The sequence below is a fragment of the Myotis yumanensis genome, unplaced genomic scaffold (assembly GCF_028538775.1).
Source record: "Myotis yumanensis isolate MYYU_CA2020_CCGP unplaced genomic scaffold, mMyoYum1.0.hap1 SCAF_1, whole genome shotgun sequence".
NCBI lineage: Eukaryota > Metazoa > Chordata > Mammalia > Chiroptera > Vespertilionidae > Myotis > Myotis yumanensis.
The window spans coordinates 189,684,705-189,708,400 of record NW_027223752.1 but is presented as its reverse complement, the minus strand read 5'-3'; the positions used below and the strand labels follow the sequence as shown (position 1 = coordinate 189,708,400).

At 35.2% G+C, this 23,696-nt stretch overlaps 2 protein-coding genes across 5 annotated transcripts in view; one reads left to right on the top strand and one right to left on the bottom strand.

Annotated features, from left to right (window-relative positions):
• BMP2K (BMP2 inducible kinase) overlaps window positions 1–23,696 on the top strand; it is a 134,824-nt gene that overhangs the window by 52,604 nt on the left and 58,524 nt on the right. For all 4 annotated transcript variants that reach the window (XM_070394215.1, XM_070394223.1, XM_070394207.1 and 1 more), the window contains exons 3-7: window positions 2,994–3,099; window positions 10,707–10,849; window positions 13,566–13,687; window positions 16,032–16,113; window positions 20,419–20,551. In XM_070394215.1, coding sequence (XP_070250316.1) covers window positions 2,994–3,099; window positions 10,707–10,849; window positions 13,566–13,687; window positions 16,032–16,113; window positions 20,419–20,551 — 586 coding nt within the window. The remainder of the gene's footprint in view (window positions 1–2,993; window positions 3,100–10,706; window positions 10,850–13,565; window positions 13,688–16,031; window positions 16,114–20,418; window positions 20,552–23,696) is intronic.
• The window catches only part of PAQR3 (progestin and adipoQ receptor family member 3), an 84,592-nt gene continuing 78,283 nt past the window's right edge, over window positions 17,388–23,696 (bottom strand). Inside the window, exon 7 of the mRNA XM_070394279.1 lies at window positions 17,388–17,507. The gene's annotated coding sequence lies outside the window, so the exon portion shown is untranslated. The remainder of the gene's footprint in view (window positions 17,508–23,696) is intronic.

Below are 23,696 nucleotides of genomic sequence, written 5' to 3'. Positions count from 1 at the left end.
TTGGACCCCAGCATCTGGCTGTGCCCCAACTCCCCTATTGGCCCTACTCTGTGAGTGACAGCGGGGAGCTCCTCAACCCCCTGATCGGCCCTGCTCTGTGCGTGACAGGGTACGGAGCCCCAACACCCTTGATGGGCCCTGCTCTGTACGTGACTGGGGGCAGCGCCCCAACCCCCTTATTGGCCCTGCTCTGTGAGTGACAGGGGGTGGCGCCGCAACCTCCCCATGGACCCTGCCTTGAATGTGACAGGGGGCGGTGCCCCAACCCCCCAATCGGCCCTACCCTGAGCGTGACTGAGGGTGGCATTGCAACCTCCCAATCCGCCCTGCTCTGTGCATGACGGGGCAGCGCCCCAACTCCCCAATTGGCCCTGCTCTGAGCCTGACCAGGGGCTGCACCTAGGGATTGGGCCTGCCCTCTGCCACCGGAAGCAGGCCTAAGCCAGCAGGTCGTTATCTCCCGAGGGGTCCAAGACTGCAAGAGGGCACAGGCCGGGCTGCGGGACCACCCCCCCCCCCCCGAGTGCACAAATTTTTGTGCACCGGGCCTCTAGTATGTAAAATAAAAGAGAAACATGCAAATTGATGTCACTCCGCTACACCCACCAGCCAATCAGGATGAGTATGCAAATTAACCCAACAAAGATGGTGGTTAATTTGCATATGCAGGCATGGAGCGAAGACTGAAGGCTCTGGCCCTAGGGAAGACTGAAGACTGAAGACTGAAGAGGCTTGGCTTCTCCGCTGTGGCTGGAGCAAAGGCCTGGGTCCCGGGTGCCAGAGGAAAACTGGTGCCGGCAGCCACGGGAAGGAAGGCCTATTGCATGAATCTCTTCATGCAACGGGCCTCTAGTATATATATATTTATAATTTTTTAATTGAGGTACAATTCACATAATATAAAATTGACCATTTTAAGATGAATAATTCAATGAATGACATTTAGTACATTCACAGTGTTTGTACAGCCACTACCTTGATCTAGTTCTAAAACCTTTTTATCACTCCAAAAGGAAATCCTCTTGTCCATTAAGCAGTTGCATTCCATTACTTGATTTAGCTGCTGACAACTCCCTGTCTACATTATGTCCCTGTGGATTTATCTATTCTGATTATTTCATATGAATTCCACTTATATGAAATAATCAGAAGAGATAAATGTGACCTTTTGTATCTGGCTTCTTTCACTTAATGAGGTTTACGCACATTGTAGCATGTATTTTATTTCATTCTTTTTTATGGCTGAATAATATTCCGTTTTATATACATACATCACAATTTGTTTATCTGTTCATCTGTTGTTGGACATTAAAAAAAATCAGTGAATATTTGGGCTGTTTTTGCCTTTTGGCTATGTGTATAGTGCTGCTATGAATATGTGTATAATGTGTATTTGTTTGAGTACCTGTTTTCAGTTCTTTATATATCTGGGAATGGAGTTGCTGAGTCATATGGTAATTCTGTGTTTAACTTTTTAAGGAACCACTAAACTGTTTTCCTCAGTAGCTGAACCACATTATAATCTTCCAGCAATGGATGACTGTTCCAATATTTTTAAAAATTAATTTTTAAGTACAATTGACATTCTATATTATATTAGTTTCAGGTGTACAGCCTGATGGTTAGACATTTATATATGAATGTTCAGTTTTTCTGCATTCTTGTTTTTCCATACTTGTTATTTATGTCAGTCCTACTTATCCAGCTACTAAGAGGGAGATTTCTTATTTTTTGTCAACATGTTTATCAGCACACCTATTTTGATCCCTTTAGTTTGAAGATAGGCACATTTATACAGTCTGACTTATCTCAGTCCTGCTTTTGTTGTTCCTATTTCTTACTTTGAGACTTGCTTTTTTTAAAGGTAAGGCTATAAGCCAAAAGAATAAAATGATTTACACCAAGATAATGGGAGAATCTTAGCCCAAGTTCTCTAACTAACTGGAGCTTAGATAAGTACCTAGATATGGTACTTTTAGTAGAATGTGTATAATTTAGAGACAAAAATATAATCATCATCAACATTAGCGACACTCAAGTCTTAGGCTTTTGAACAAGATATTTTAGGGATATTAGCTCTGTAGCGCAGTGGTCTTCCAACTGTTTTTGATGATCCATCTTTATTACATATACTTATTTATGAATTAGTGACATGTTCAGCTGCCATTAGCCAATTGTCAGATTTCATTACACAATTAAAACTAGGTTTATTATTAGTGATAGTGGATGTAAATTCAGTTAAAATAATATTCTTGATAATTGTTTTTTAATTTCCAGATAGATGTGTTTGGATCATGATTACTATAAACCTCAGTATATGCTGATGATTAACTTATACTAGAAGCTGAAAGTGTCAGATTTGCCATTTTCTTATTATATCCTTGTACTTGTATTATAAGTACCATTATTATGGTTTCTTTACAGAAGTATTTTAGGCCACTTTGTTTACTTTACACATTAATTGCAATGTTGCATGCAAAACATGCAACTAAGAATATAATTGTTAATTCATAAATATAGGGATGGGCAAAAGTAGATTTACAGTTATTTGTAAGGAAAATACAAAATAAACTCTGTTTTTTGTACTCATAACTGTAAACCTACCTTGTGCATCTCTGTATTAGAGCTTATTATTTTTCTAGATAAAAATAAATATAAGTAAAAATTCTGATATTTTATTCTTGAATCTCTAAGGACTATCTTGTACACTCACTTTTGGAGACTATTACTTTAGAGTGAACCATCTTTCTTCTTGATTGAATTTTAAGATAAGTATTCACTGAATATTTGCCTGTCAGTAAATGACAGTCACATGTAAATACTTTCCATCAGAACTATAGGAACTTTTTTGAAATATGTCAGATTCCATACTTATGCCTGTCTTACTTTATGAAATTCTCTAAGTACATTAATTAAGACTTCAAACCATTGGCAATGATAGAGCTTTAAAATGTATATTTTTCAATTCTTGAAATTTTATTTCTTTTTTACAGAAAGAGCTATCTGGTCACAAAAATATTGTGGGTTATTTGGATTGTGCCATTAATTCAATTAGCGATAATGTATGGGAAGTACTTATCTTAATGGAATATTGTCGAGGTAAGTGTTTTTCTGCATTTGTTTTAAATTTAAAAAAGGCCTTAAAATAGGTTAATAAGTGTCTTGGTCTCTCCCAGGACAGCTGTCAACTTTATTCTAGACACTTACTGCAATCTTAGCTTTAATCACCTGTCTAAGGAATGCAGTTAAAAATATTTAAAACCTAAGTTATAGTTGCTGCAATGATGATATGAGCAGATAAATGGACAAAGGAAATGCTATTGGGTTTAAAATAGGAAATCTAAGCAGGTAAAGAGCAGTTACATTTCATGCTTTCTATACAGTTCTTTTATAATCTAGCCAAGAAGAGCATAATGTATCAATATTACATTATGTTATAAGATTTCTTCCAGCACTCTACCATGTTGTCTTTCAACATATTAAATGTAATACATTCAGAGGATTATTTTGATCTATAATTTTTATAAACTTGTATTATTTGGCATTTTGGGGTTCTTTTGTAAGATATTAGAAGGTAGAAAACCATATTTTTTTGGACCTAATGTGATATTTAAAAATAATAATTACTTGTATAGTATGCCTTAAGAATAATAAGATAACTTTAAAAAAATCCTTGAAATTTTTTTTTACTTTATGCATGAAAGGGCAATTAATCTATTTCCTGCAAACTTAGAAAAAAAAAATCAGACTGTATCTGGCAATTTGGGCTCTAGGGAGTCCTGGTTTATATTTAGACTAGAGGCCCGGTGCACGAAATTCATACACTGGGCAGAGCGGGGAGAGTCCCTCAGCCCGGCTTGTACCCTCTCGCAGTCCAGGATCCCTCGCTCCTTACCGCCCACTTGCTCGATGCTTCTTACCACTTGGCTCACTGCTCCTTAGCGCTGCTGCAGAGGCAGGAAAGGCTTCCGCCACTGCTATGCTCACCAGTCGTGAGCCCGGCTTTTGGCTGAGCAGCGCTCTCCCTGTGGGAGTGCACTGACCACCAGGGGGCAGCTCCTGCATTGAGCATCTGCCCCGTGGTGGTCATTGGGCATCATAGTGACCCGACCTGGTCGTTCTGCCATAATGGTCGCTTAGGCTTTCATTGTATAGATTGTCTTAAGACAGTTATGATTATTAATTATGGTACCAGAAACTCTTGTCATTTCCTTAAGGTTGTAGGAGAAGGATGATGTAGTGGTGATGTAGAAAATATGGTCTCATTCAGTCTCCTGAGGAGGGAGGACAGAGGGAAATAAAATGAATTAATATTATAATATCTATTGTGATGTATTTTCAACTTATTTTCATTTATAATATAAGAAGTTAAATGTTTTCCTGATTGTTTTCTCTTATTCATTTCTCATGTTCTCTAATGTAAAGCATTTTGATCTCTTTAAGGAGAAGATATTGATTTTCTCTATCTCACTTTCTTGAATCTAGCATTATCAGTTCTAATTCTTAGCTGGATTATAGTTGACCAGTAGCCCTAACTTTTTAAAGATAATTGAATTGGGCATAATCATAACCCTAGATGAATTTAAATAATTGTCATCAGAAGACATTTTAAAAGGGGGACCAAAGGAACTTCCAATATTTAGGGGACAAATTGTTTTGAGGAAGGAATTCTTTTGCTTTTAAAAATTAATAGTTTAAAAAATCTGGTTTGAATCAACAAGCTTTTTTTCTTACATGACATTTTTATTTTGATCAAAGTTATTCATGTATATATTTTAAAAAGTCAAATATATCTGTTAAGCTGTGGCTAAATCAACATCTTCCTAGGAGCCCCATCCCTCTCTTCCAAGACATGCTCTTTAAAATATTTGAGATGTTTCTTCTCATGTTTATTTCTATATTTCTATAATGCATTTTGTAGAAAAGAATTGGTAGTGTTAGTGAGATTCTTAAAGTATGAAAGAGAAGAAAGCAACTTAGAAAATCAGGGTACGAAGTATGTGATTCTGGGCTCTAGAAAGTTTGTTAGTGCTGATTTTCTGTTTTAGATCGTATCTTCAAGGAAAGATGAGGATATTACTTGTCAGTGTAGTGTAGTCTCAACTTTTGGATTGAATTAATAATTAGTGTTTAAATTTTTTTGTCTGCCATTAAATTGTGACATGTAATAGCCTGTAATTGCATTTTTTTCTTATACTTATTATTTTTCCTGGAGTTTATAATTATGCCAATTTTCATTTGCTGTGTTTTCTTTATACATATTAGTATTTTAGCCCCACATTTCCCAATGAAAGTGTAAATCTTTACACACTACATGTAAACATTTTAATATTTGTGTCAATTTCATTTTTTCTTTCCTGTGAAACATCCTTTTGGTAGACTTAGTTCTGTTTAATTTTGAACAGCATTTAGCTGTCATTTTTCGAATTCCCTTTGCCTTCCTCCTATTTTAGACTCTCTGCTGCTCATGCCTCCCACTTATTTTTATTTTTTTTTAAAGTATGTTTTTATTGATTTCAGAGAGGAAGGGAGAGGGAGAGAGAGAGATAGAAACATCAGTGATGAAAGAGAATCATTGATTGGCTGCCTCTGCATGCCCCCTACTGAGGATTGAGCCTGCAACCCAGGCATATGCCCTTGACCAGAATAGAACCTGTGATCCTTCAGTCTGAAGGCCGACGCTCTATCCACTGAGCCATGCCACCTAGGGCCCCATTTATTTTTATTACTGTCTTTGGTAGATTACATTTTCATTAGTTTTCTGATAATAGATTTATGGAAGAAAATATTTTTTTCAAATAGAGAGAGAGAGGGAGGGGGAGAGAGAGAGAGAGAGAGAGAGAGAGAGAGAGGGAGAATATGAATATCCATATATTGTTCCACTTATTCATTCATTGGTTGACTCTTGTATGGGCCCTGACTAGGGATTGAACACTCAACCTTGGCAAATCAGGACAATGCTCCAACCAACTGAGCTACCTGACCAGGACTGGAAGAAAACATTTTTGAAACCTTGCATATGTAAAAATATTTTTATTCTACATCCATATTTGTTAATTTGGCTGGATAAAGAGTTGTAGTTTAGGTATAATTTGATCTGTAATTTTAAAGGTATTAACTTTTTTCCTACTGTTACTATTGAGCAGTTGGATGCATTATGCTTTCTCAATTTTTTAATGTGACCTATTTTTTTCCTTGCATATTTTTTAAATCTTTATCCTTAGCATTCTAATATTTCAAGATATATGTGCCTTGGTTATGGATCATTTTGGTGGTACTTTTTTTGCTGGGCGCTCAGTTTTTTTCTCTTTCATTTTCTCTGTTCTCTTCTTTTGGACTTTTAATTTTTAGGGTATTAGTCTTCCTAGATTTATTACTGGAGAGCTGGTCAAGTTGAAGGGAGCTTGACTCTCTCCTCCTTGGCTCTTGTCATACTTGCGATAAAGCAGACAAGTGACAGCAGTGTTGAAGTAAAACAAGCCAATTTATTTAGAATATATTTGGCATACAGCACAAGTGGGCAACTCAGCCAGTCTGAGTGCATTGCCTTGTGGGGGTTGAAGGGTTTTATACTTGCCCTGCCTATAGGTTTCAAAGTTCCTCTGCAGGATAGACTAGATTTCAGAGTCCTCCTTTTACATTGTTGCAACTTTTCCCAGAATTTGTGAGAACATCTGTTGATTTTTATCTTGGCAAGTCCCAAGACTACTGACTTCTTTGTTCACTGGGTGAGACAAACTTCCCTTTTTCTTTTCCCTTTTTCCTCTCTCTGCTGTAACAATTATCTTTCCTGCCTAACATCCCCCAAGTGACACCATCCAAATGCTTTTGGGGTTTTGTTGTTTGTGCCCTAGTCTTTATCTGTCCTTGGGTTTAGCTGTCACAAATGGCATTAATTGGTTCTTTGTATAAACCATTTGTTCTCAAGTGTCCTTGATTGGGGAGGATAAGGTCTTGTGGTTCATAAGCTGGCTGGAAGCTGCCCAAACTGTTCGGCCTTGTTTAACTTTCTTGTCTCAGTTTCCCCGTTCTACTTGTCCAGGAATTTTCCCAGCTTCTCACTATCCTGCCACGGATTGATCAATTCTCTGATTTTCTTTCTTTGATTTTTCTTCTCTTTTATTTTTTATTTTGCTTGTGTTGGGAGCATTCCTTCCATTTATCTTTGAGCTCCTCTATAGAATTTTGTATTTCTGCCATGTTATATTTAATTTCTAAGAACTCTTTTTTGTTCTCTCAATATTGTTGTTCTTTGTTAAAACATACCTTGCTCTTGTTTTAGGTGCAGATATTTTGTTTTTTTACAGATATTATAGCTTTAAAATATTTTTTTTTTTTTTGTTCCTGGCATTTTTTCCCCTGTTTGTTAATATGCTTTCTCCATTATGTTACAAGTTTTCTTTAAATATTTTACCTGCAAAGTTAGAGAATCTGAATAGAGTATGCTCAGTTCCTTTTCTCAGATGAATAAATGAGAAATTCCCAGTGGATTGGAGGGGTAGAGAATGGGTGAGCAAAAATGCTCTCCCTTTACTTTCTCCATAAAAGCAAATTGTCTTACATAAAATTGTTTAAGAATGAAGGTATTTTAGTGAGGGAGTCAGTGTTGTATATATAGTTCAGGTACACTGTGTTTTGCATTATGTAGAGAGAAAACTGTATAGAAAGTAGATGTTAAATAGCTTATATACCCCACTATGGTTTCAAGTATCAAATGTTTACAATCATCTTTTCTCCAGAATTAGATCTCTGCAGGTTCATGATGTGACACTGCTTAATTTGCTAATGTGCTTAAGAGAGGTTTTATGTGCTTTGGTTACCAAACTTTCAGAAATCAGAGTTAGTATTTTGAATATATTCTTATTATTTTATGAAAAGAGCTTCTTTTTTGGGCGGGGGACGGGGGATGTTTTACAGAAATTCCTATGGATAATCTGTTAGCTTTTGCTTAGTAACAAAACATTACAAAACTCAATAGCATAAAACAACAGTTATTTATTATTGCTTGTGTATCAATGGGCCAGCAGTTCTATGTTGAACTTGGTGGGGTGACACCACTCATTTTGACTGGGCTTGCTCATATGCCAGTGGGTTTGCTGGGACTGGTTTTACATATTTCTCATCTTCCTGGCATTGACAAGCTATCCTGGGGATACTTTTCCATGGACATGGTAGAAACATAAGAGGGCAGGTAGAGGATGTGAGGGCTCCTAAGGCCTAGACTTGGGACTGGCACACTGCCACTTCTGCCTTATTCTGTTGTATAATCAGATAGGAAGGGTTGACTGCTTACTTTGAGAGGTTAGGGAAATGTTGACTTTTTTATTTTAGTGCTGAAATTGGCAAGAGTATATAAGATTTTGCTTAGGAGACGATACCCGTTTGGAAAATATGGAAAGATTTGAGAGCTCTCTGCATCTTGTTTTAAAAGACATTCAGTATATATATATTTAAATCTTACTTTTCATTACAATAACCTCACTTTAACATAATTTTCAGAAGAGTTTGATTTTGAATAATAAAATATTTTTTGTGTCTCCATTAGAAATGCAGCTCAAATATAGCTTTTAGGTTGTTTTTTTTTGGGGGGGGGGGGCTGAATCTTGTCATTCAAGGTTATTAGCTCAAATATCTCTCAATGGAAGAAAGAGGATTAACATTTATTTAAAATTCATTCTATTCATTACAACATTGAACCTTTAGAAGAGGTGAAATGAGTTTAAGATTTTGATTTCTTTAGCTGTGAAATGATATTTCAAGAATATGAATGAATACCTAGAAAACAATTTTTATCCTGTTTAATTTTGGGTCAAAATGAGTTAGTGTGTCTGACAAGAGGGTGAAGGAAATTGTTGCCTGGTCAGGCACCTCACTCTTATTTGATACTCTGAACAAATTACAGCGAAATGGGTTTGTGTTTTCAGAAAGTTGGAGGTTGATAGGTAAATGTTCATGTTCTTTTTGCTTTAAAAGTCTAAGAAAAGAAACAACCATTTCAGCAAACACAAGAAAATGCTGTTGAGACAGTAATAATAAAAGGAACAGCTATATGTGCACCTTCTTAAAGATTTCAAAGTAGCAAGCATTCATTTATTCAAGCTTGTTAAAAGAAAGTTTCAAGTTAACATAAACTTGCCTTTTTAAAATCCCCAAACATGATTTTTATCAGACTAGCTTCTGAATGAATCACATATTTACTTTTGCTCTTAAAATATAATGATAGTTAATTTCTTAATAATTAAGAATTGTCATTATTAGACTGCAGTTATTGTGGTATATTGTATATTATTATTATATATTCACTCAGGACTCATGTGTGGCTATTTAATTTTAGTAAGTTACTCTGCCCATTATCCCTTACCTAGTTTAGAGTATTAGCCTCTTATCCATTTCCACTCTTCTGATTCCCTTATCCCTCAGTCAAGGAAATCTTTTAAAAACTCAGATAAGGAAGTTTCTTTGGTTCTTAAATTAAATGTAAGTATTTCTGATTGCTTTCTGCCTCATCCGTCTCTTCTCACCTTACCCTCTTCTTTGCTTCCTAGACCATGTCCACATTGGCTTTCTTTAAGCTACTTAAAGTCATTAAGCTCTTTCCCAAACTGGAGGCCTTTGTAATTGCCACTCGCTATCCTTAATCTGCTCTTGTTCCAGATCTCTTCCTGGTTAATTCCTACCTACCCTTCATTGTAAACATAAATATCACTTCCTTAAGTTGGCCTTATCTGGCACTCTTTCTTCCTCATCCTCCTTCACCAATTTAAACATAGATTTCTCTCTTATTATTCTTACTAGAGGCCCAGTGCACGGATTCGTGCAGCACTGGGGGGGGGGTCCCTTGTCCTGGCCTGTGGGATTGGGTTGAAACCGGCTCTCTGACGTCCCCTGAGAGGTCCCAGATTGTGAGACCGTTCAGGCCAGGCCGAGGGACTCCACCGGTGCATGATCGGGGCCAGGGAGGGACACAGGAAGTTGGCCAGCCAGGGAGGGACTGTGGGAAGGCTCCAGGGCATGTCCGCCCGTCTCACTCAGTCCTGATCGTCCGGACCTCAGCAGCAAACTAACCTACCAGTCGAAGCGACTGCCCCCCGGTGATCAGTGCACGTCATAGTGACTGGTCGACCAGTTGACTGTCTGCCCCCTGGTGGTCAATGCATGTCATAGTGAGCGGTTGAGGGGCCTTAGCAAATCATTAGCATATTACGCTTTGATTGACTGAACTGACGACTGGATGACCAGACACTTAGCATATTAGGCTTTTGTTATATAGGATTGTACATAATTATGACGTGTTTGTGTGACTTTTTAATGTTTACTTCTGCCTTTACACTATAAATTATATGATAATAGCAACTTTATTTTTGTTTACCATTGTTTACCCAATAATTAGCATAGTGTGAAATAAACTTTTAAAAAATGCTGTCAATTATAAGTTACACCCTGATTTCAGATATGTTAAAATGTTAAAACATGGCAATTGCATTAGCAGGACATCATCTATGTAAGATGTTCTCACGTTAGAGATGTAAAATATGATAAAATGTATTTCATTGAATCAGTACTTCATGGTGTAATAAGCATCCTTACAGGAGAATTATGAAAAAGCCAATTCCCTAGTACCTGAGACCATAATTGAATTTCTTAATTGCTTTGTGATAGACTGCATGTATACAAATATGTCCTCTCAAAATTACTTTTTTGGTTAGCTGGGCAGGTAGTGAATCAGATGAATAAGAAGCTGCAGACAGGTTTTACGGAACCAGAAGTGTTACAGATATTCTGTGATACCTGTGAAGCTGTCGCAAGGTTGCATCAGTGTAAGACTCCAATAATTCACCGGGATCTGAAGGTACAAAATTTAGAATCCTCATGTATTGATGCATTTTTAACTTTCAAGTTAAAATGTTCTTGGGCTATCTTCATCTAAATCAGTTTTCCTATTAGAACTGAGCTTGGCCTCTGTCCCCTGCTGCATTTCCTGAGGTCATCTAAAGACTGACTGTAGCTTGGGTGGTGATTATCTTTAAAGTCATACTATATTTTAACCTTTTTGTGCACTCAGACCTCTTGTATCTGATACCCTTATTACATTGGAAAAAGTCCCCAAAGTGAATCGAACATTTCTGGTATCATATTACTAGAGATGCCAGTGCACATACCTTGTAAAACTATAGGTGTCTTCTTTGGTACCCACCAACATTAAGATTCCAAAAATTCCTCTTCCTGAAATTCTTTATGCACAGATATCCCATGGCTAACCTTTCACTCTTCAAGTTTGCTCAAGTTCACCTTCTCACCGAAGTTCTGTCTTACACTGCCTCAGTTACCATTACAACCTAACATTCCTGTTTTCTACCTGCTCTCCTTTTTATTATCACTTCTCACCTTCTAAGATACTATATAATTTGCTTATGTATTATGCTATTGTTTATTTTCTGTCTTCTCCCACTAAAATATAAGCTCCATATGGACAAGGATTTTTCTCTTTTGTATTAATGGATCCAAGCTTTTAGAACAGTGCCTGGTACATAGTGTGCTCCACGAAAACATCATCGAGGGAACCCTGTGGTAAAAGGATACAAGTTAAGTCAAGGTTGAAACGCATGACTATGTCCCTTAATTTGGGTAACCAGTATAGTTTATTTCAGTTCTTTTGAATATACAACTTTTACATTTCCCTAATAATTTGTACGATTTTTTTTAGATTATTTAAAATTACTAAAAGTTAACTTTTTTCATGTAGATACTTTATCTGAGTCTTACTGATTTAAAACTGGAATTGTCTTACTGCACAATTTAGTATAGACCATATTTCATATGTTTAGTTTTTTTTACATGTGTAAATTTAAGCAAACTTATGTATTTTAAGTAGATTTTTTATACAGATATTTATTGTGTGCAAATCTTTTAAAAAGTAGACTAAAATGAAATCTAGAAGAAAAACTATAAGGAAACAGTAATGTATTTTGATAGGATTGAGAGAAATTGAATTGCTCTCCAAGACCATGTCATAAAAATAAAAAAACATATATTGCCCTAGCTCAGTGGTTCTCAACCTTCTGGCCTTTTAAATACAGTTCCTCATGTTGTGACCCAACCATAAAATTATTTTCGTTGCTACTTCATAACTGTAATGTTGCTACTGTTATGAATCGTAAGGTAAATATCTGATATACAGGATGGTCTTAGGCGACCCCTGTGAAAGGGTCGTTCGACCACCAAAGGGGTCATGACCCACAGGTTGAGAACCGCTGCCCTAGCTGGTTTGGCTCAGTGGATGGAGCGTCAGCCTATGGACTGAAGGATCCCGGGTTCAATTCCAGTCAAGGTCACATGCTTGGGTTGTGGGCTCAATCCCTGGTGGGGGCGTGCAGGAAGCAGCTGATCAATGATTCTTTCTCATCATTGATGTTTCTCTCCCTCTCCCTTTCTCTCTGAAATCAATAAAAATATATGTTAAAAAAATAATAAAAAATATTGTGGAAAAATGTAATAAAATGGCATCACTTGTTGAGTACTTACCTTACAGTGGTTGAGTATTCCAGCCACTGTTCTAAGCAATCTACATATTTTAATTAATTTACTTTTTATAATAATAGATACTATCTCCCCCATTTTATAGAGATGGAAACTAATGCACAGAGTGGTAAAGCAAATTGTCCAAGGGTATGCATGTTAGTGAAGGAGCAAAGTTGGGCTGTGAATCCACACTATCCTGTTCTAGAAACTGTGCATGTAATTTGTTCACTTAAATTACTACAACTCTAATCTCCAAGTTAAGGCATAAAGTCAAGTCTTGTTTTTCAGTATAGTATTTTTTTTTTTTTTAAAATCCTCACCTGAGGATTTTTCCATTGATTTTTTTAGACAGAGTGGAAGGGAGGGAGGAGGAGGGTAGAGAGAAAGAGAGAGAAACATGGATGTGAGACACATCGATTGGTTGCTTCCTGCATGTGCTGACCAGGAAAACGAACCTGCTACCGAGGTACGTCCCCTTGACTGGGACTTGAACCCGAGATCCTTCAGTACCTGGGTTGACACTCTAACCACTGAGCAAAAATGGCCAGGGCTCAGTATAGTATTTTATATAAAAATGGTATGAAAAGTCAGAGTTAGAATTTTAATGCTTTTTTGTTATTGCTTGTCTATAGATAAGGTAAAGTGTCAGAAATGGAGAGAAATGGAGTTATAGTATAAACTGTGACTGCTACAAGTTCCTCTCTTTCACTGAAGCACTTTTAGAGAGGATTTATTTGGGGTTTCTTGTCCCCTGCAAAAATCATCCTGAGATGGGAGAAGCACTTCTCTGTTTTTAGTAAGAGAAGCAATAGACATAGTAGAGTATATTTTTTGTCTGATTCATTTGTCTTTCCTCATAATTTGAGGTATCATATACAGGGGTATATAGAGTGTGTGTGTGTGTGTGTGTGTGTGTGTGTGTGTGTGTGTATGTATATGTATATGTATATATCACAAACTCGTCAATGTTTGTGTAAGGTCATGGTTGTAAAAAGATAATCTTAATTTTGAAAATAGTACTAATTATTGATTTTTTTTCTCTTAAGGTAGAAAATATTTTGTTGAATGATGGTGGAAACTATGTACTTTGTGACTTTGGCAGTGCCACTAATAAATTTCTTAATCCTCAAAAAGATGGAGTGAATATAGTAGAAGAAGAAATTAAAAAGTAAGTGTTTATCTTTATTGCATTTGTCTTAAGGGAATTTTAGTTAACTTGGGTCTGTGATCAGCTCTGCTGATACATATTTTAGATATTCCATTCATATTTCTTCAAAATACCTTTATATCATAGACATTGATTAATTTATGTCTGATCTAGCTCAATAGAAAATACATTTTACCATGGAAACAAGTTTTTCATCTACCTTTTAAACACATTTATCAAGAAAGTTGTTAAATAAGCTGTAGTAATGAGTGGAACCATTAAAGGCAGTTTTCACCGATTGTTGAATTCAATTAAGCATCTTTATTTTTAGTAGTACTGTTTTTGTTAGGAAAAGTTAAATTATTTGAAAACATTTGAACTTACTTCATATTTAATATTAACAATGTATTAACAAGTTGTATTAACAAGTTGACTTTTCTGTATGTATTGAAAACTATGTTGAAAATGTGTTACTTAGTAATAGTGTACTGGAAAGCTTTCTGGTAGAAAAATAAGTCATATCTGCTTTATGTTTCCTTATTCTTGTACTTTTCATGGTTGCTAGATTACTTGTTAAGACTTTTCTGTTTTAGAAAATGGAACTGTTTGTAAGTCTTAGATTACCTTAATAAAATGATACAGACTGCAGAAAGATCTGTCAGAATAGGAATTTATAAGTAGTTGCCTTTCCTGAGTTGCCCTCTTCTTCACAAATTCTCAGTTGTTTTAAACTGTCTAGGAGTTGTTATTTCAACTGTAACTTATATTTTAAAATAGCTCAAGTAGAGCTGATATTACCCTGGCTTAGTTGTATAGCACTATGGATTTCTAGACTATGTATTTCTATCCAGAGAACTTAGCTTATGGTGATTATATTAGATTCCATAAAAACAAACTCCTTAGTAAACATATAAATGTCCTAAAGAATTCAAGAACAATAAATTATAGAATTGACTTCTTGCGAATGCAATTTAAAAAAAAAAGATTGTATTGTGATATATAATGGCTGCTTTGGTTCTGCTCAAGCACCTCTAACTTGCTAGGTTTTATTTCTTATTGTTGAGATCTGAAGTATAGTTAAGGTTTAATAGAATTTTGCATTAATGATGAATGTAAACTTATGAGGGTGTGCTTTGTGGCTCAGTTGAAGAGTTAATGGCCCAACCATTTACTTAATTAATAGGTATTTATTTAGGGCCTGCAATGTAGTGGACACTGAAGGATAGCAGTAAGGGGGTGCTGCAGGCTAGCAGTGAACAAAAGTCCTGCCTGCATGCATTTCATATTGTGGTTTCTTGGGTTGCTTCTCTGTATCATTCAGAATGTCCCACCAATCAGGGTCATTGAAATCAGTAACATTGTAGAATGCTCACCTTTTTTTTTTTTTTTTTTTTTTTAATATATTTTATTGATTTTTACAGAGAGGAAGGAAGAGAGATAGAGAGTTAGAAACATTGATGAGAGAGACATCGATCAGCTGCCTCCTGCACATCTCGCACTGGGGATGTGCCTGCAACCCAGGTACATGCCCTTGACCGGAATCGAACCTGGGACCTTTCAGTCTGCAGGCCGACGCTCTATCCACTGAGCCAAATCGGTTTCGGCTAGAATGCTCACCTTTAAGAACACTTTGTGTAAAATAAAACCTATAAACAGTCAAAATGAATTTTAAGTTATGCCATGATACAGGAAGTTCTTCCATATTTTTGTAATTTCTGCCATGAAATCGAGCACTACTTCATTAAAATATTCTGTTCATAATGTATTTGGGGTTTTTATATTGGTTAATATTCAGTGTCTTATAATTCCAAATAGCTCATGATGGCAGTATTAGAATTGTACTTAATTAGTGTAGTTAAAATTATGGCACCTACATTTTTTTAAAACTACAATTATAAAAACAAACTTAAAGGAGATTTACTGCCGTGTGCAAGGAAGTACGTTAGAGTCCATGAAAACAAACTCCTTAAGTGAACATATAAACTAATATTTTGAAAGAAGTTTTATTTTTAAATTGATTAAAATATTTTGATAAGGATATTTTGAGTTATATTATTTCAAATAAAGAACTCAAGGAAAACTATGTTTCCAATACATTGTCTTTATTTAAAATTTTTGTATTAAAGAGAATTAAGTTTTTATCATTAGAGATGCTATTGTGCTTGTTGAATAAAAATGTGTGTGCATACATGTTTTGTATTGTTTAATCCTTGATAGACTTTAATGCCTTTTAAAAGTAGTATTATTTTTATCTAATGTTATTGAACAGAGAAATTTTTTGTAGCATTTTATGTAGAAACAATGTAGTATCTGTCTTTTTATTTTATTTTTATACCTCCACTCTATTTTACTTATTTACTGCCAGGTATACAACTCTGTCATACAGAGCCCCTGAAATGATCAACCTTTATGGAGGGAAACCCATTACCACCAAGGCTGATATCTGGGTAAGGCCAAGAAAGGTTGACGTTTTCTCTAACCAAATTTTAAAAATTTGAGTTCAATTGATTATTTGCCCCCTGTTCCCAAAAGGTATTTCCTAATAAGCAGAAAAGTGTTGTATAGTAGATATTCTTATTCAGGTGATGAAAATAGAACATTTTGTGTTCTTAATCCTGAGAAGGAAAGCCCATTGTATAAAAAAGCAAACAATGGGCTTCCATATAATAGAACTTTTTATCATGATATTTTTTAGTGTTTAGATTATATATGAGTGTTAACATTTTTTTTGATTGAGTGGAATTTTGGTTGGTCACCTTATGGAAAAGCTGGAAATTACACTGATAACTTTCTAGAATATTTTAGGAAATTAACATGCATAAAACTTTTTCTAATTATAAACATGTCATTGACTAAAATATATATCAAGTTTTTTATTATTTAGCATATCATATATATCTGGATTGAATTATTAAGATAGATTGTGTTTCTATAAAGTTGAACTTTATATTAGGACTTGACTGTGGGGATTGGGCTGAAATCAGCAGTCCGACATCCCCTGAGGGGTCCCAGATTGCAAGAGGGCGCAGGCCAGGCTGAGGGACCCCCACCAGTACATGAATCCATGCACTGGGCCTCTAGTATGCATATAAGATCTTTGGTTAATCTCCTCCCACCCTTGCTTCTTCCCCCTTCCCTCTGATATTCATCAGTCTGTTCCATGTTTCCATGCCTGTGCATTGAGCGTCTGTCCACTGGTGGTCAGTACGCATCATAGTGAACAGTCGGACACTTAGCATATTAGCCTTTTATATATATAGATGCCAGTACTTCTCTTTTACTTATTTCATAAGCAAACTATATTTTAGTAATCCTATATAATAAAAGGCTAATATGCAAATTGTCCCCTCTGGAGTTCGACCAGAAGACTGGGAGTTCAGTCGCTCCCTATGACGTATGCTGACCACCAGGGAGCAGCGCAGAACATGACGGGTGACCAGTGGCAGCAGGGTGCTGAGGGAGCGAGGGAAGGAGGAGGCGGGGAGGCGAGGAAACCTGATCGGCCCTGATCACCAGCCAGGCCCAGGGACCCTACCCATGCACGTATTTCGTGCGCCGGGCCTCTAGTATTTAATAAACTAGCAGGGAGGTACTTTAAATGTAAATTCATTTAACTTCAGCTAGTATTTAGCTATATCTGTCACTAGTGACCATGTTAGGGATGGAGGGGAAAAAATCCTTTGGAAATAGTTCTAGAGTTTATTAGAAAAGTCATGTTTATTTTGTTTTTAAAACATAGTGTTCAGAAAGTAGTTGAAAGTAATGTGTGAAATAAAATGAATATCTCCTTGGTTCTCTTCTCCTGGACTCTTCCTCTTGTGGTCGGGATACCCAAATATTCCTGCAAGGTAATAAAAAAAGAATAGCTTTGATATATTTTTATCTTTCCACATAATATATACTTTTTCACCAAATGGTGTTTCTTAAATCTTGTGGTAGTTGCATTTTTAACAATACACATAATTGAATCACACCATGAATAAGTTTGGTTTAATTTGATACTGCTTTTAGATCACCAGCTTGTATAACTCAAATTTAATTTGCTTTTCTCAACATTAACATTTGACTCATTAAATGGTTTGTAGTATAATGTAGAAAGCAAATTCAATTGGATCTGAATTGATAAAATGAAACTATTAGAAGAGGTGACTATGCAAGCATTTACTGACCTAATTTTGTGACTGGCTGATGAAATCTGGATTACCTAAAAATCTATTTCAACAGCAGAAGAAACAACAGACATCATAGCTCAATACTGTTTTGAAATCATCAAGGGTTACCCAGTATCTTAACAGAAAGGAGAGGGAATCTTTTGTTGTTGTTTATTTTTCACCAGACTTAGTGTGCATGCCACGCAACATACTAAGTTGTCAGTGATGAGTTTAAAATTTATGCCATTTATAGATTAGTATATGGAGTAGTATTTCTCTAACAGCTAACTTGGTATAACTATGGGATTGTACATACTCAAAGATAAAAAAAAAGAAGCAAGAAAAATAATCAGAAAACAGAAGCTGTGTTTATATGCTTGACAGGGATAGAACTTTAATTTGCATGGTGTTTTTTTATGCTTGTCTTAGCTCAGGTGAAACGTAAGTAAGCTACCACATTTTAGATGGGAGATGCTTCATGTTACCTTTTCATGAAGAAAATGGAGGATGGTGATAGCTTTTAAAATCATGTCATTTGTTCTCGTTTTTTGAACAAGTCTCATAATATAAAAAAAATGGATAAAGAGGGAAATGCCTTTGGTATGAAGAAACTAGGACACCTCATTGTGTTCAAACAACATGAAGCAGAGTATTTTAGATTTATGTTTTTAAGTATACTGACATTGCTGTCTAAAACTGTTAACTGGGTACTCCCACAACATTTACTGTAACACATGACACATTACTAAAGGTCTGATTGACGAGATAAAAATGGCTAAAATGGAGATCCCATTTGCCTAGACCCGTGGTCGGCAAACTGCGGCTCGCGAGCCACATGCGGCTCTTTGGCCCCTTGAGTGTGGCTCTTCCTAAGCCTTAGGAGTACCCTAATTAAGTTAATAAACAATGCACCTACCTATATAGTTTAAGTTTAAAAAATTTGGCTCTCAAAAGAAATTTCAATCGTTGTACTGTTGATATTTGGCTCTGTTGACTAATGAGTTTGCCGACTACCAGAGATTGTCATCTGGGTAGGAGAAAGTGTAATTTAATGCAGATATTACACCATTAATAGTATTTTTTATTATTGTTAAGGGAGCCTTATCCTCAGTTTACTGCATACATGCTGAAGATATCTTACTTATAAAACAAAGCATCATAAAATTTTTAAAGCCACATTTTACTGGATTTTTCTATTCAGAATCTTCAGTTTACATAAATGTTTTGATTTTTTTTTTGAGAGAGGAGGGGGAGGGATAGAGAGATAGAGACATCTATGAGAGAGTAATACCATCAATTGGCTGCTTCCTGCACACCAGCCAATGGGGATCGAGCCCGAAACCCCGGACATGTGCCCTGACCAGGAATCTAACCATGACCTCTTGATTCCTGGGTCGATGCTCAACCACTGAGCCACACTGGCTGGGCAGAATCTTCACAGTTTTGTTAATCATATAATAAATAACCCTATAATGTCTTTGAATAGATATATTGAAATTTCTAAAGCCTTTAAATTTTTCCTTAGAACACTGTTAAAATGTTGAAAGTAATGGTTAGTAAATTAATATTATTTAATACAGGTGTTTCTGTATATTGTGATCTTCAAAATAGTTATAAAGCTTAGAGTATTTGTTAGTTGCATTTGCTAAGTTGGTATGTGGAGAAAATTCAACAAAGCTGATTTTTAGATGGTAAGGACAAATTTTAGTATTGTTGATAAAATTGTGTACTAACTATTGGATAAGTTTGTACAATCTGTTTAGAGTTAGAAATACCCCTTACACAGTTAAGGCTTGTAGATAACACATCTTGTGACAATATAATGATTTCTTGACCTGAAAATTGCATTTCATTACTGGTTTTCTGGTTTGAGCTGTGTTAGCAGCTTAGCTACAATTTTGTTTTTAGGGTATTTTGTTTTTTGTTGTCAGCAAGTAGATTTATTGATGCTGTGATGTCTGTGAAGCAGACAGAGCCCTGCCTTTTTGAATTTTAATATAGATTATCCAGGTACAAATATGATTAGTAAATTATAGAATAAAGATCATACATAGGGTTATACAGAAAAATAGAGACTAATTTTTATAGTATGAAATGACACATGCTTAGTGTCTAATAAATTTAACTGTGCTGGCTAACTCGTTTGGAATCCAGGATTTTAAAACATGTTTTATAGTGAATTTTTAAAAAATGCTGCTAGAAGGAGTATTGTGCTTAACTAGTTGGTTATATGCTAGTTATGTACTAAATATATATTTTCCTTGTGAAAGAAATAAAAGTATAATTTTTTTCCTCAAAGGGACCAACCACTTCTAATTTTAGTTATATTATTTATGATTTAGAGTTCTATGTTAGTATTAATTTAGCCAGCTATCCACAGATGTGATAGAAAAACATGGAAATGATATAGTTAAATGTCTTCTCAACAAATAAGCTCATTAATTAGTTTAAGCAAGTAATTTGTGAAAAGATTAATTCAGTATAAAAACATTAGTCTTCTTTAAAATAACAAATTTAGTTTTTGTTTAATGCTATTTTTATGTCTTGTGGTTAAGTTGTTTATTTGAATTCTGATGATATTCATGCTTCTTTATTTTACAGGCACTGGGATGTTTACTTTATAAACTTTGTTTCTTCACTCTTCCTTTTGGTGAGAGTCAGGTTGCTATCTGTGATAGCAGCTTCACCATCCCAGACAATTCACGTTACTCCCATAACATCCATTGCTTAATAAGTGAGTATTTGGAAAAATTTATGACACAATTATGAGATACTCTACATAGGGCCTGCTATTACATCCCTTAGCCTAAATCTAGACTTTTAATTTCATTTATTATAATTTTATGATGCTATAGTAAAGAAAAACATTAAAAACGATGTTTATAGACTTTTATGGAATGAAAACAGCCTAATTACTAACTAGTACATTAAGCCCCTAGATAAGCTTTTGTAGAACACAGAGATTATGTAATTAAGGAAACTGGAATTTCTGGAAAAACTTAAGCATAACATTTAATTATTTGGTCTTTGTTCTTTTGATCCAAATATCCAGATCTGTTGCTTTTTTTGGATCAAAGTATTGCTAATCTTAGATGTAGCTTACTTGGCCACCCTTGTTATCATCTGTTCTTTATGATTATAAAGTGGTTATCAGAAGCAAACTAAGTGCATCAGAAGTATAGTCCTATGGGACTTTGAATTCAAAAGAGTGCTTCACTTTTCCTTCTAGCCTACTCTGACATTCCCCCCCCCCCCCCCACTTTTGATAGGTACTCTAATTTAATTTCTTACATACATACTTGGTAAAATTTCTGAAAAAATGATGATTTGGAGAGGGAGGGGATCATCAGGAAGCTGCAGTATTTAAACTACCTCTCAATACTGTGAATTAAAGTGTGTCAAGCATTTCTACTCTGTTTTCTGCCTGTTAAATATTTCCTGTCCTAGCCTCTAACCACACAGAGAAAGGGGGGATGAGGACACATTTGTGATACCTTAACCAATAAAGAAATTAAAGATAAAAAAAAGAAAAATAAGAAAAGAGGGTCAATCTAAACATATTGGATACTTTGTATGATAAAAAATGGCAATTCAACTCAGCGGGGGAAAATAGATGGAAATACAGAGTTAATAGCAATTTGTAGATTAAAAAATCAGACTGAATTTCTGCCTTAAACTTTATGCTAAAATTTCAGATAAGTTAAAGACAAATGTAAAAAATGTATTTGAAGAAAACAGGTGTGAATCTACTTATAACACTGGAATGGGTGATCTAAAAGTGAGGCATTAAATCTCAGGAATGAGAAAAGATGAAGCCATTAATATATACAATTAAACCATTAAAAAATCTTCCCAAACTCATGAACCTCAGCATAAAATCAAGTGATCAGTTGGAAAAACAATTTGTTACACATTTGACAGATGACTAAATCTTGTAATTTATGAGAACTCACGTAAGTAAAAAAGAGGAAGTACCCAAAAGAAAAATGGTCAAAAGAAAGTGTTAAAAGGATAGCTAGCCTTGCTTTGCAAACATATTTAAAGCACAGTCTTTTTATTTCTATAATGTGGTTTTGCTCACATATGTTAGAAATTAGAGAATTATACCAGTTGAACACAAAAATTACATTGCTGAATGTGGGATGTTTTCCTAGGCAAGGGGAACCAGTAATAGGGTTGGGGAGATGGTGTTATAACTTACAGGTGAAAGGAAATAGCCCTAAGCTTGGCTGCCATACTTCCCGCAGAAACACTTGTAGCTCTGATTGGAGAATAATAAATATGAGTGCTTGTACCTGGAGTTTTCTTACCTGAGATTTACCTGTCAGTTTTGTGTGGCTCCCTACTAATGGTGGCCCCCCGAAGAGCAGCCCCTCTGGGTCAGGTTCCACTTTTATTGGTTGAGTATCTCCTAGCCTTGTTTTGATGTGTTTTTTTTTATCCTTGTGGCAGCCTCCAGCCAAGTTAATCGACCTGTCTGGGCGTTCCAGGTTATCTTCCTAGGTACCAATTAATGTTTTTGTCACTGCTCTGGTGACAGAGTTGTAGTTTTCCAATGGTTTGTTCCAAATCTATTTTCCCCTTAGCCCTGTTAATTTTAGCCTGACATTTTGCAGAATGTGAAAAATTTTAAAAGCAAACATACCATTAAAGTGTATTTGAATAAGCATTAGATCCATAACCCACTCTATCTTATCTAGTCAGTTTCCTCCTTCATTGTACAAAAATTAGGGCATCAAGAGCATGTAAGAACCCCAATTAATTGGAATTCTCAAAGAATAGATGAAGGAATTTATTTTGGCTAATTGAAGTTTAACTTTTTATTGAAGAAGTTAAACTTATTTTTTTATTTGCAATGTCTTAGGAATTCTGAATATTCTCATTGGACAATATTGTATGGCAGACTGGACAGTACATGCCCTGATTTGTGATTTCATTTGACTAAAATAGCAAGAAGATCTTATTTTCTTGTGTTAGGTTTGATCTTTTTCCCTTCTCTGTGTGTATGTATGTGTGACTGTGTTTGTAATGGCAAGATTGAAAACTAACCACTATTGATAATTTTAGGATTTAATTGATCCTAGTTAATTGATGAAACGTATGCTTCTTTTACTTGTCACTAAATGCATAGATTTTCATTTTTATCAGTGTTTGTATAAATTCGACCATGTATTAATGTTTTTGAACTTTTTTCTGAGAGGTAGGCAGAAATTTAAAAAAGATTGAATAAAATAAAAGTATTCAAGTAATCTTGGTATTTTGTCTCCTGTCAAAGGATTTTTATGGACTTTACTTTTTAAATATTGTCTTAGTGGTAAAGCTTAACAGAGTAGATATTTTTTGGAACCAGAACATACTTACCTATAATGTAATGTTTTCAGAAAACATTTAGACTCTTTGTAATTGTATTCTTTTTTCCCCCTTTACTTTTTTCGCATGTGACCTTGCCTGTTTCCCACGATCCTATTTAGATTTCTCTGTCTACTTTTATGCTTTGTAATTAGTGATTTATATTTCTTTCAAATAAATCCTGCATTCAGAAAACCAGGAAATGCCTAGCTGTGCACATAGTTTTTGAAAGTGTAACTTTTTATTGCCAGTTGTCTATTTATGCAGTATATTTGATTTCACATTATTATAAGATAAAGCAGTAAAAACATATATCTTTTTAGTATTAATAGAATTACTAATTCTGCTTGCATCAATTTTATGTAATGAGGATATTTGAAAATGAAATAGTCATGCCTAACCTTTGTTAAAACTGTATGGTTTGTGGTTATATAAGTGTATTTGAATATACTTTTGATTATCACTATTTGGTCCAGGATAATTAGTATTATACTAGAGGCCCGGTGCACGAAATTCGTGCACGGGGTGTG